The sequence below is a fragment of the Polyodon spathula genome, chromosome 8, assembly GCF_017654505.1.
Source record: "Polyodon spathula isolate WHYD16114869_AA chromosome 8, ASM1765450v1, whole genome shotgun sequence".
In the NCBI taxonomy this organism is placed as follows: Eukaryota; Metazoa; Chordata; class Actinopteri; order Acipenseriformes; family Polyodontidae; genus Polyodon; species Polyodon spathula.
Window position 1 is genome coordinate 32,858,116 of NC_054541.1, and position 13,857 is coordinate 32,871,972.

Genomic DNA, 13,857 nt, shown 5'->3' on the forward strand with positions numbered 1-13,857 from the left:
CTCACCCATTTGAACATCATGATTAAGCCCAGTTTGTAAGGTTTTCAGTGTCGCCGGAATGGATTTTTTTCATTATGCCATTTTTGTAAGAATCATAATTCATTCTAAACACGCTCCTAAAATGTTAATTGTAGCCTACTATGATTTCTCAATAAATGAACAGTCTCTGTACAATTAGCAACACCGACATTCAGCAACCTGCTCAGCTGCATAAAAACGGCCAGAAATTAGAGTTAACAGAACTGTGTGTCCTGCCTCAGCTAACTTACGATTGGACTGCTACATAGAAAATACAGGTCTTTCATTGGTTGATCAAATCACCGGTCTGATTTTAGGAAAACGTTAACTGCAGCTGCCTACCCCTCTCCCGTTATGCACAGCAGCCTATGGAATAGCCAAATAAAGCAATGGGCCACAAGATGAGTGTATGACGTATTTATACGATTAATATACAGATGTGTGGCAACACACAGCAAAGATAACAGGCAGGACCCCCCTCCCCTCTTCATCCCTCTCTCAATCTTCATTTCCGTACTTTGATGGTACACGTTGGATGCCGATATGCCTGTGGAGCAGTGAAGAACACATATAACTGTATATGTAAACACACTACCGCCATCCACTGTATCAATACAGTGATAAAACAGATAACTGATCCGCCCATCCGATGTGTGCGGATACCATATGCTAATAGGACCGTATTAAAGGAACAGAAGGAAGGCAATGCGCTGGACAGAGGCGAGTGCATGTTTCCACAGTTGTCTGTTGGACACGGGAATACGCTATAGACTTCGCTATGATATGCACATGTTATATGTTATGGAAACAAAAAAAAAAAAAAAAAAAAAAAGGCTAATTGCTTCTATGTTTTTGCCGCAAATTGACTATGGCGATGCAGTATATAGGTTTGCAACACCATCAACTTTAGGTAAACTGGACTCGCTATATCATGCAGCATTGAGGTACAATAGAAATCCAAGCTTTAATACTCATCATTACATATTATACGATTTGGTAGGCGGGACTTCTTTGGCTTTACGCAGGTTGACGCACTGGTATATTCTGGTATACAAGGCTATTCAATGTAAATTATATGAATATACTTATTTAAATGAATACCTTATAGGTTCCCATAGTAACCATAGCCTCAGATCTCATTCTTTTTTGTATTTTAAAATCCCAAATGGCTGGTAAAGGATCCTTTGCTTATTATGCTCCATGGTCCTGGAATAAGTTCCAGCCCAAACTAAAGCTGCACAGATCTCTTTATTGCAATTTAAGAGTAAACTGCATGATTTCGTGACTGAGAGTTGTAATTGTTTAAAATAGTTGACTACTGTTGTGTATTTTGATTACTGTTTTAAATGTGATTTGCTTGTGTGTTAATTGTATTTAACCATGTATTGTTCTTGTTGTCCGATTGACTTGCTGCTACCTGCTTGGCTAGATCTCACTCGTAAAAGAGGTTTTAATCTCAATGTGACTACAAGGATAATTAAATTAATATATTTAATATATCTTGGTATTGACTGTTGATCTACTAGAAAAAAAAAAATAGGAAGATATTGCATAGTCGGCAACCAGTTTGGGGTCATACACATACTAATATATTTGTGCACAGTTTTTGCAAAGGCTTTGTTGGGCACAAAAGTCGCCGTCTTCTATATTATAGATTATAAAACGACGACTCGTGTGTCTAGAAAAAATACTGATTTTCTGAATAAGGTGTCTAGAAGGGCTAGTATTCCGATAGTATCCTAATACTAAGTGGGTATTCGGTATCACGTTTTCGTAATACTGGTATCCAGAATACGGACGGACTCATTCGGAATACCCTGCTTACATGGCATGGAATAGCTATTCAAATTTCCCACTATTCCAAATACAACTGGAATCCTGATAGAACAGAACAACTGGAACAGGTACCCCGGATAGCAATATGGGTACAGTCAATTGTACCTACCACGCGCGGCAGGTGCAGGACCTCTTTTTTTTTTTTTTTTTTTTTTTATAAACAAAACAAAAAACAAAAAAACCTGCATTATCTCCTCACTGTTTGCTCTGGTACTGGGGAATTTAATATATTCTTCAGCACATCGCAGCAACGCGGTTATGAACTGGCTGAGGTGGCGGACACGGCTGACTGGGTGATCCCCACTGTATCACCTGCTACCTTCTGGAAGGTCCCGGTAGCCAGGATACACATACATACAGACAGACAGACAGACAGACAGATACTACCAATTGCTCAGACAAGGCATGACTGCGCAGGTTTGTTCTGGCCAGGTCATCATGCAGCATGTGACATAGATGAGTCGAGACGATACCTGGACATTGCTGAGCTCCTCATATGTGTGCCGAGGCCAGTGCACCCTTTCAGCGTATCTTCACCTATGTCGGGGTTGCTGATGCTGGGTGTGCCTTGCATCATTCACATCCACATGATGACGGACACGCTGCATGCTACCCACGTTTCCCATTGTTGCCTGTTTGTAGTCAGTGCTGGAATGGTAGTGTTTACAATCCTTATTCTGCGCATCACAAACCTGGTTTAGTGCTTGGCACATACCTTCGAATATACCAGGATCACGCATGTTGTCAGCCACTCCCCCCATATTGCGTGATGCATACATTTTATTTCTGCACAGCGCAGAATGGATTGTGACGCACAAAAGGGCGTTTCGAATATGGCAACTTGGCACAATTTTGGCACAACGGCCATTTGCGATGCGCATACCCCTCTGCATGGTGCGCAAACCTTTCGAGTATCGGGCCCATTGAGGCTCGGTGCACCGCTGGACCCTCTCCATGTAAAGCCCAGTTTTAAATATGCTTCGCCATATTTTCGGCTTCTGCATTTTGCTGGAACCACCGCTGCAGCCCTCACTTCGGCTTGTGTTGTATGTTTTTCTCCCTTTGTCACAAAACGACCCATTTCTCATTAAAGCTGTTTCTCACTATAAGCGCGCTGCTGACACTGTTTTTAAGTTTATTTGGGGTGGTGGGGAGGGGGGAACCACGCAATGTACATGTCACGTTTCACAGTTGCTAAGGAACATTAGCACGCTACACAAAAGCTTTGTGTTATTTTATTTATTTTTTTAAATATAATACATTTAAAATATAACTTTTTTTTTTTTTTCAAATCATCCAAAAAGGGACACAAAGCTCGCGCCTCCCTTGACACCTTGCTGTGCTTCCCTCATAGTTTGAGAACCGCTGCTATAGATATATGTAAAAATGTCTGATATGCAGGACACATTTATTTTCATATACACTCACATTAAAATTTAGACAAGTGGCTGCTTAAGGTCATGGTGCCTGGGACACTCACCTGTATTGAAAAATACACCTCTTCTTTACTGTGCACAATTAAATTTAAATTAAAGTAACACCTACATCTGCCTTCTTATTATCCAATATGTCCCTGTATTATTTGGCAATAAATAATGATAATACAATGGTGAGGCTACACTGCAACGTCAAAACATGACAGCAATATGAACTTACATCAACTGTATAAAGCAATCAAATACACATCAAATATTAGATTACCAATGCCATTGGTCTGGTTCATGTGACCTCCCGAAAGAGCAAGTAGCTTCAAATTGCACTTGTGTTTGTCTCATCACCTTTTTATGATGCTAGCACTTATTCAGAATGATCTTACTGCAATTACAAATACTGTTTTCAGGGGTCAGTTCTAGGGTCCTGTCACTGACTAACATAATGCCTGCCTTAACAAGAGCTTAATTTAATCAGCCTATACCCTTGGTATGTGTATATTAAATACCCACAATTCAGAGCACTGGGGAATCAGCCTGGACTGCATCAAGGACTGAAACTGGACTGAGTTGTTGTTGCCTTTTCTACAACAGTAAAAATCAACCTTGAGTCAGTTTCTAATTATCCTTTCCAACAGGGTACAACTGCTGGGGTTTACAAATGTAAATGATTCTCTTACAGATCTGTATCATTCACATCATTTGGTTACCAATTCTGTCATGCATTTCTTTCACATCCTTGAAACACCTTTTAAATAAAAGTTGCGGCTCACCATTTGTAGCCCCAAAACAACAGGTATTTTTTTTTAAAGACAGAGACCAATGTCACTTTTAATTATTAAAAGAAAACCGCAGCAGTTTCACCTTCAAATCTGAGTCTAAATTAAGGAAAATAAGCAAGAAACGCTTGTGTGACATACCTGTAGTCTGGCTAATTGAGCAGTACGGGAAACAATCTTATTATAGGGATCCACGATTTTGGTCCTTATCCTGTTGAAACAAAAACGAAAATATGTTTTTAGCTATAACTTTAAAGCCTGTTCACCAGACAACTATTGGGCAAAATTTTTATGACAAATAGTTGTAGGGGACATTTTTACAAAGCAGCTCCAATCAAGATTATTAAGATATTGTAGCCTGAACAACTGACATGGTGAAAATTGCTTCAAAATGTACTTAGAAGTTGCACAGAAGTGATCCTGTGTTTCGTGGACTTTCAGTTCCATAAATACCAACAGCGGTATTGTAATTGGCACTTACAACATTAACTGATGGATAATGGCACAGAAGTACTAAAATGAAACTTAAAAATAAATAAAAAATAAATAAAAGTAAACTGGTGGAATTCAGTGGCACGGCATCTCTGATGGACTGTTTTATTTACTACTTGTAGTTCACAAACCTGAAGTAAATTCTGAAATACAGATACAACAAAAGTGGAACCAAATACAGTAGGTTATTTTTTGTTGGACAATGATCATTTTGAAACGATTAAAATCATAAAATATAGAAGTGCACCAAATGTGGGAAAAACTACATGTTAAAACTATAATATTCTTTGATTGGACAACCACTGTAATGAAACTTGAGAGAATCACAAAGTGCGGTCTGTATTATGGATAAAGCAGATGTTAAATCAACGTGGCAGTAAAACAGTAGATTTTTACTGCCCAATACCTAGGCTAAGAACTTGATAAAAGAGAACTCGTTGATACTGTCCACAACTTTTAATAATGTCCTAACCAAGTTTCACCATAACTGGAAAGACAATGTGAACAATATAAGCATGGGTGTCTCCACTGTCAACCTAGCAGGAGATAATAGGCATTATACTTTTGGGGTAAATTACCTGTCAACAGCTCCTTGTAAAGCAGAAATTCTTGTCTGCATCATTTGTAATACACCTGTAATTAGGAAATATGTTTTATTACTGTTGCACTTGAAACCAACTAAATAAAATCCTCAAAAGCTGAAAAAAAACACAGTTGCTGAAACTGTGTTATGTTAAGGATAGATGATAAAGCTACAGCAGTACCTCTTACTTGATACAAAGTCATATCTTTGTTTAGTTAAGAATGATCTGTTAACATTCAGGTCAAGTGTGCATTAGGAAAAAGAAACCCTGCCAAGGTATTTTTATTTTTATAGCACCCCCTGCTGGCAAACAATTATAGGCAGGCATTGTAGTTACCTTCCAAAGACTCAATCCCAGTAGCTTGTGCCAGCAGGTCTTCATGTCTGGCAACCACCTGGAAAGGTACAGAAGAAAAGTGGTTAAAAACATCACCTTTTTATAATTCTAGGTTAATGGATGCTGAGCTCGCTTAACTGTTTCATGTTCCATGTCATTTGCTACACTACCTATCTGATGGCATTTTAGCTTAAAAAGGATTGTTCATGTAGAAAAATGTGGATCGTCCAACATGAATATGAAATATCATACTAACCAAAGAGAAACAGTGTATTAAACTTGGAGCTCTTAAAGTGATAAATCACCTAATTTACTTTACACATTGAAGATAAAAACATCTACATCTTTTGCAAAATTCAGGGATTTTTCAGTGAAAATAAAAAGGGGGGGGGGTCTTACCTAGGAACACATCTTAACATACCTGTAAATGCAGTTCTTTGTCCAACTGACTGATTCCTTGAGCAAGTTTTGCTAGTTGCTCTGCTATAACTGCATGCTGAATAGCTTGCGCTGTGTGTGTCTTGACATCAAAGTCTTCTTTACAAAAATCAGCATAGCACTCTGAAAATATTAACCAATTCTTCCATTTTTATTGACACAGCATGAAAAGACAATATGTGTGTGTGTGTGTGTGTATATATATATATATATATATATATATATATATATATATATATATATATGACCATTCCTGAAAGGAGGTGTAAATACTTGAGCACACCGACTTTTCAATGTATTTTGTGAAATAACTTCTTAATTGTACTTCTTTAAAAGTGCATTGGACTATATCCAGTACTGCACGTAGGCCCATTTTGTCTAGTGCAGATCTTGCACGTAACCATAGCAAGCGGCGTGACGTAGTGAAACCTGTATGTATTTACATAATACAGTTTTAACCCCAAGCGCATTAGTCACAACAAACTGTGGCGCAAGGCATCTTTAAGCAGGAAATAATTCAATCTACAAGGGCACCAATTCCAAAAGTACATTTAGGTTTTGATTCGCTTGCATTTGTACAATTCAATCAACTGTCACCCGAACATGTTCACGTGCCCTAACACCAGATATGAATGTCTAATTACACGTATGCATATGATTGCTTATGTATGTGCACACTTTAAATATTAGTCGATCTGCATATACTGTAATACCAAATCTGTGAATCAAAGAATCAGCTGATCATTTAGTTTAGACAGGCAACATCGCTGCTCCTGTTGTCAAAGAACGTAGTTTTAGATGCAAATACAAACAATACACACCTTAGCGTTAAGCATGCAATTCAAACAAATACAACAAACCTAACGACAAACGCCGTGATTAAAGACAATATACGGCAGCGAAATGTGCATTACCGTCTTTTAAAAGTTCATTTGTAGAAACTGCTTTCCCACTTCCTTCCATGTTGGCAGCTGTGTCGTGTTGTGTTGTGTTGTGTTGTCGCTCTTATGACGCACAAATCCAGCGCTGTTATTAGACGCACACATCGTTGTACGCATCTATAACAAGAAAAAAAAAAGATTATATATAGTGTGTATTTGTAGATGTTTTTTACTTTATAAAAATGTTTAATTAGATCGAAATTTACTTACAGTATTATTCAGTTTTTTTTTTAAATTTATTTATATTAATGTAAATAGAAGAAAACAAATCTTGAAGTGAGAGGTCACAGGGTATGGTCAAACACGCTGCTGTTAATCTGTCTACTCTCCTGCCTACGGCATGCAGATGTTGATCAAAGTATTGGGATCGGGAAGGTGATCGTGCTTTTAAGTTGCAGTTCTAAGAATAAAGAACAGCATTTGATATTTCAGCCCTGTGTTAGGCAATTTCAGTAAGTAATTGTGTTTAGTTTTGTTATGAGCTCTCACGTTCATACAGCATTGTGTTCAGCTTTTGTTTATGACATTTAAAAAAAGAACTTTACTGGTGCATGTAGTGTATTCCAAAGTGCCCATTTTACTATATTAATCATTGTACTGTTGCATGCATAATTATATTTCTTAATTGTCTTTTTTTAAATATTATGTCTTCTCTTTATAACTAGTGAAATGTACTGTATACTACTAGTACAGTCATTTCAAAATTCTTCAAAATTAGTACACACTTGATGGTGTTATGTTGTACGTATTGTACTGCATGTGTAGTGTTCTGGTCAAAATATTGCTTCAGTTATCAAAACAGCTAATTAGGGATCAGATTATATTGTTTCAGACTACATTTTAGAACAAAAAAACAAGTGGTACTGTATCATTTTCTTCGTCAGGTTCTTCAGTTTCTGTAATGGTTTTGGACCATCAATATCTTAGATAACGTGCTGTCAACGTTTAAAACGTTGTCTCATTTGCTATGCTTGTGACTAAAGTGCATTTATTTAATTTCAACCATATACACGATTCAGTCACTGCTTGAATGTTCAGTTTTGCATGCTGAACAGAGATTTGGACAGATTCAGTATGTTTGTAGGATACCTGAACATTTAAAAAAGAGCATTATTTTGTTACAGGTGAAAGTGAAAATATTTACTGTTGCATAAAACTGAGTAAACCGTTGCATGACGATGGACCTGAAAAATCCAGTGGATTTATTTCAGCCAGGACGTGTTCTAAAAATCTGTGCCCCCATGGTCCGTTACTCCAAGTAAGTATAATATTGATATCAATTGTTTCCCGTATATGTCATGTTTGTTTCATGCTGCATGGAAGTATATGTATCGCCTTTATGGTGTCTGGATTAAAGTAGCTACTGTGTTGAATCTTTTTAAATTGATGAATGGCTGAAAAAAAACCCTTATTGTTCATCTCATTCTAGATTGGCTTTCAGAACTCTAGTTCGGAAGTACGAGTGTGACCTTTGCTTTACCCCAATGATCATTGCAGAAAGCTTTGTTAAGTCTATCAAAGCTAGAGACAGTGAATTCACAACAAACCAAGGTATTCAAATGTATTTATTGTTTATTTATTTCTTTACCTTGTTTAGTTTCATTACCTGTTTTTTTTTTTTTGTTTGTTTGTTTTTTTTTTTAAAAAGTCACCAGCTATTGGCCATCTAAGTGCTTGGATACAAGTAGATTGATTTATTTAATTGATTGATTTTAACCCAGCCAAGTCCATAATTACTTATAATATGTAGCTAAACTAAAATGTTTACGAGGGGGAGAGTCCTTCAATTTGTGTCTCATCTTACTGACAGCTGACGGTCCACTGATTGTGCAGTTTGCTGCTAATGATCCTCAGGTGCTTGCTGATGCTGCCAGTATAGTTTCACCTTTTGCAGATGGAGTGGATTTGAACTGTGGATGCCCACAAAGGTAAACAAAAAAGTTTGAAGAGTGTCTTTACAGTATATACTTCTAAAAAGAAAGATTAACATTTACTTGCATGTAGACTTAGTTGTCAGTGCATTTCAAATTTGTTAAGGTCTAGCTACAGAGTAGTTGCAAACAAATGCATGCATCTGTCACACTTAACAGTTTGCTGTACTTGTATCTAGAGAACTGCTTATCTATGTGTGATGAATCTGTTCAATGTGTTCCTAATTTCTAACTAGTGTACTAAAAGGATATAATTTGTTTTTGCTAGCACTGTTCACATATGTACATAAAGCTATTTTTGTGTGGTGTACAAAAAAGAGGAATTATTAGATTATGTTTATTCATTAAAGGTGGGCAATGGCAGAAGGATATGGTGCTTGTCTAATAAACAAGCCAGAGCTGCTTCGTGACATGTTGAGGCAGGTCAGAAATCAAATTGAAAACCCCAACTTTTCAGTCTCCATCAAAATAAGGTAATCTTTTTGTTTTTTTGTTTTCTAATATATGTTGTTTCTAAGCAATACAGAAATAGCATTGCTACAGAATGGGGAAAGACAGTATTTCATTGAAATTTTACCAGGAATAGAGGGTATACATATTACAAAATTATCGAATTACTCAAAATGGCATGACTTGTTTCTAGTGCAACCAAATTATGATTACATTAACATCTAAAGATGATGTGACTTAACATGTTTGGATAGAAGACACAATGGTCTGCTTTTGCCATGAACTTGAGCTATCGGGGCTTTGGTGTGAAGGCACTACCACTGCTCCGAATGACTCAAGTTAAGCGTTCTGATCTGACAGCAAGGGTGCTAACAAAAGTCAAGGTCAACTACCACGTGGTAAAGCCTTCATTGGAGTGAGCACTATGGCTATTACAAAACACATTTTCTCATTGTTATCTTTAAAAAAAAAAATAACACTTTAAAACCTAGATTTACCTTGAACTTGTAATCATTCGTCATGTACCCTTCTGCTGAATATTTTAGGGGAAATAGTCCCAAAAATGTTTATATAGGATCACATACATAATTAGAGAGAAAAAAAAACAAGAAACTTTAATATATATAATAAAATATATTTTAATATATATAATAAAATATATCTTGTCAGAGCCACTTCTGGTTTATCTGGACAGATGTTTGAATGGAACAGCATTACTGAATTGTACATGTCTTGATGCTGTCTGAGCTCCATTGAGCTGACAGGCTGTGATTGGGTGCAGGGCTGCTTGCCTGGTTTGATTGACTGGTTTTGAGCATTTTTACCTTTCACACACAGACCACAGCTAAAACCTTACTAATGCTAAATGTAATCATTCCGTTCTCTTTTGTGAGGTAATTTTTTTGCAAGTGTAACTTATTGTTATTATTCTTGTTTATTTATGTGGCAGACATCTTTATCCAAGGTGACTTACAGCTGTTAAAGGGCAGTACAGGGTTACAATGCAAGATTCATATTTAAATGCAGTATAGTTTACAGTTAACTAAACACATATGGAAGTAAGAATGTTGGACTTTTATATTCTTTTCTTTCTATATATATATTTTAAAATACAGAATTCACAAAGATATTAAAACAACCGTTGAACTCTGTCGGAGGGCAGAAGCAGCTGGAGTTTCATGGGTAACGGTCCACGGCAGAACTGCAGAGGAACGACATCAGCCAGTCCACTATGATGCAATTAAGATAATTAAAGAAAACATGTCTATCCCAGTGGTTGCAAATGGAGACATTAAAAATCTTAAGGATATAGCAACCACTCATCAGGTGACAGGGGTGGATGGTAGGTGATGTTTAATTCAACAGTTAGAAATGCATTGATACATTTTGACAGACATTTAATTGAGAAGTTAATTGCTGTTTACAAAGACTTCTCATCAAATGGTCAGTTGCAATGAACTTGAGAATGTTGCCTGTAGTTCTGTAGCAAGTTGAGTACTAGCTAGTATGGTACTATCTGCAGATCATCCCCAGCTCCATACTATGTTAGTACCAGCTGATTAGTACTGGATCAGCTGATTAGTACAGTTTAGTACAGACCTGTTGGTTGAACTGATAATTTCTACTTTGTTTATGGATAATGGCAATGAGTGGAGCAGCGTTCTTTTACTGCATATTTCAAAAGCTCTATTATAGTTTTAAAGCTCTATTGTTTTACTTTAGGTGTTTCCTTGCATTTTTCTTCATTCTATAGTTGTGTATAATAACACACCATGTGAAAATGAATAAGCTAAGTTTACAGTAGATTTTCAAATAAAACATTTTAAAAGATGTTATTAAGTTACCCTTTTTCACAGAGAGAGAGAGAGAGAGAGAGAGAGAGAGAGAGAGAGACACAGACACAGATTGGGGGGGGGGGGGGTGAATTACATTTCTATAACACTCAATGCAAAGCTATTAGAGAAACATTCACAGTTGTTTAATATGTAGAAGATACACATCAAATGGTTCTATTCATACCAGTAACATGTTAGTACAGCTCTTAGTATAATGCAGGGCTTCCCAACCCTGGTCCTGGGGACCCCCTGTCTCTTCTGGGTTTCATTCCAACTGAGCTCTCAGTTACTTAACTAAACCCTTAATCGAAAGAATAATTTGGTTAATTAGACCTTTTTACTTGTTTTCAGCTCTGAAACAGTTGTGGGTTTCAAGTTAGCTGTAACATTTTATAAATAACTTGAACTCTGCAACTTTTTAGGAGCTGAGAACAATTAAAAAGGCCTAATTAAGCAAATGATTAGTTCAGTTAAGGGTCTAGTTACGTAATTGAGAGCTCAGTTGGAATGAAAACCAGAAGACACTTGGGGTCCCGAGGACCAGCCCTGGTCTGAAGAATCACTGGACAACTTAATACCTTGTTTTACAATCCTCTAGGGGGCAGAAGACTGACACATTGTGTTCGTTGCAGCTGAGACCATTTTAATACCTATCCTGCAGTCTTAGTGGAAGTGCTTGATTCGTAGTAATTGAAACATTCCTGCAGACTATCATTAGTACTATCCTGTGTATGAACCACAGGATTATCCTAAGATAGTAATATGTGTACTGTATGTTATGATTTAGTGTTTAAAGAATTACTGTCTTGACCATAACAAGCATTTATGTTTGTAAGCTGGTTCCTGGGAACGTCTGTAGATGGAGATTCTGTGCATCTTACAATCCCTGTCTCTTACTCATTCAATAGCTCAGTTTGCTGGTTTAATCACTCCCCACTAACCTGGTGTAAGACTCATATTGCTGTTAACAATACAGATACATTACTGCTGTTTAGATCATTAACATTCAGCCTTGTAAAAGGCAGTGGGGGGGGGGCTATTCTGATTGTGGTGATATTTTTATCCACTGGTGTTTAGATCAGCTCCCGCTATAACAAATAGAAAATTACTTTTTTGATCAAATAACTTGGATATACTTTAAAAACCTAAATCCCCTATACTCTGTCAGGGATGTGCTTTAGTTTCAATATGAACACCCCTTTTAAGCAATAGAACATAAGAAAACTTACAAACGAAATCCGGGTATTCGGCCCATCCGTGCTCACTGGGTTCCTAGTACTGTGGCTCAGGGTTTCCCAATCCTGGTCCTGGGGGACCGCTGTGTCTGCTGGCTTTCATTCCAACTAAGTTCTCAATTACTTAATCAAACCCTTAATTGAACTAATAATGTGCTTAATTAGACCTGAAACCCTGCTGTAGCTGATTAATCAAACACTTTTGTCAAGTTGGGATCTTAAAAGATCCCAGCGATCCAGCATTAACACCGTGACTCGTTTTCTGGTTCGTAACACAAGTTTCTGCCCGGTTTTGCTTTGATTTAAACCCTTTTGGATTTCCTGGGTGGCTGAGAGTGTTTTGGTTACTCCCCAAAGGTTTCTGTTGCCTGCAAATTTGACAAGCATGTTAATTATCCCCCCCGATCAAAGTCATTGTAAATAAGAATAACGGGTTCAAGCAGATAACCTTTTGGCACCCCATTGAGTATACAGCCCAAGCTAGAGGTTTGTCCTGCTTCATATTTTTTCAACCAACTACACTATAAATGAACTTATTTGCTGGTGTCTTCTCCAAGAAGACTGTAGATCAGGGCTTCTCAAACTCGGTCCTGGTGACCTCCTGTGGCTGCTAGTTTCCATTCCAACCGAGCTCTCAATTACTTATATAGACCGTAAATTGTACTGATAATTTGCTTAATTAGACCTTTTTAATTTTCAGCTCTTGAACAGTTGCATATTTCAAGTTAGCTGTAACATTTTATAGGTAACTTGAACTGCAACTGTTTAAGAGCTGAAAACAAGTAAAAAGATCTAATTAAGCAAATTATCAGTTCAATTAAGGGTCTAGTTAAGTAATTGAGAGCTCGGTTGGAATGAAAACCAGCAGCCATAGGGGGTCCCCAGGACCGAGTTTGATGGAGGACTGTGGTACTGCTATGGTACTTGTCAGTCTGCCTTTTCCTTAGGGGTAAAACTAAAATATCTAAACATTTTTTTTCTTCTGAATTTTAACAAATATACTAATATACTATTTAAAAAAAAAAAAAAATATATATATATATATATATATATATATATATATATATATAATATATATATATATATAGTAATAATAATAGTTCTATGTTCCATTTTTTTTTCCCATCCCAGGTGTAATGGCTGCAAGAGGTTTGTTAGCAAACCCAGCAATGTTTGCAGGCTATGAAGAAACCCCTTTGGCGTGCATCTGGGACTGGGTTGACATTGCTTTGGAGCACGGGACTCCTTTTACATGTTTTCATCACCATTTAATATACATGATGGAGAGGATTACCTCCCAACAAGAAAAGAAAGTTTTTAATGTGTTATCAAGTACGTCGGCTGTTGTAGATTATTTGCATGAGCATTATGGTTTCTAAGGTTTTTTTTATTTTTAATAAAAATTTTAAATGTGTACTTTGTGGAATTTGTTTCTTGAATTTTCTATACTTCCAGTAAGTTGATTTTATAAAATAAAATATTTTGTAATATATTGTTTTTGTGTGAAGCCTGCCCTTTTTATGTGAATTAAAATTGTTTATTTTTATAAAAG

At 36.8% G+C, this 13,857-nt stretch overlaps 2 protein-coding genes across 2 annotated transcripts in view; one reads left to right on the top strand and one right to left on the bottom strand.

Annotated features, from left to right (window-relative positions):
* Positions 1 to 6,909, bottom strand: part of cog5 (component of oligomeric golgi complex 5) — a 115,013-nt gene extending 108,104 nt beyond the window's left edge. The window contains exons 1-5 of the mRNA XM_041257631.1: positions 6,828 to 6,909; positions 5,897 to 6,036; positions 5,476 to 5,533; positions 5,134 to 5,188; positions 4,205 to 4,274 (exon numbers count right to left, since the gene is read on the bottom strand). Of these exons, the coding sequence (XP_041113565.1) occupies positions 4,205 to 4,274; positions 5,134 to 5,188; positions 5,476 to 5,533; positions 5,897 to 6,036; positions 6,828 to 6,876 (372 nt within the window). The 5' untranslated portion in view covers positions 6,877 to 6,909. The remainder of the gene's footprint in view (positions 1 to 4,204; positions 4,275 to 5,133; positions 5,189 to 5,475; positions 5,534 to 5,896; positions 6,037 to 6,827) is intronic.
* A 144-nt stretch (positions 6,910 to 7,053) lies between these two features.
* Positions 7,054 to 13,745, top strand: dus4l (dihydrouridine synthase 4-like (S. cerevisiae)). Its single transcript, XM_041257633.1, has 7 exons — positions 7,054 to 7,306; positions 7,979 to 8,112; positions 8,284 to 8,405; positions 8,665 to 8,782; positions 9,136 to 9,258; positions 10,351 to 10,577; positions 13,437 to 13,745. Exons 2-7 carry the CDS (start codon positions 8,027 to 8,029, stop codon positions 13,682 to 13,684), a joined length of 924 nt encoding a protein of 307 aa, XP_041113567.1. The 5' UTR covers positions 7,054 to 7,306; positions 7,979 to 8,026; the 3' UTR covers positions 13,685 to 13,745.
* The last annotated feature ends 112 nt before the right edge of the window (positions 13,746 to 13,857 follow it).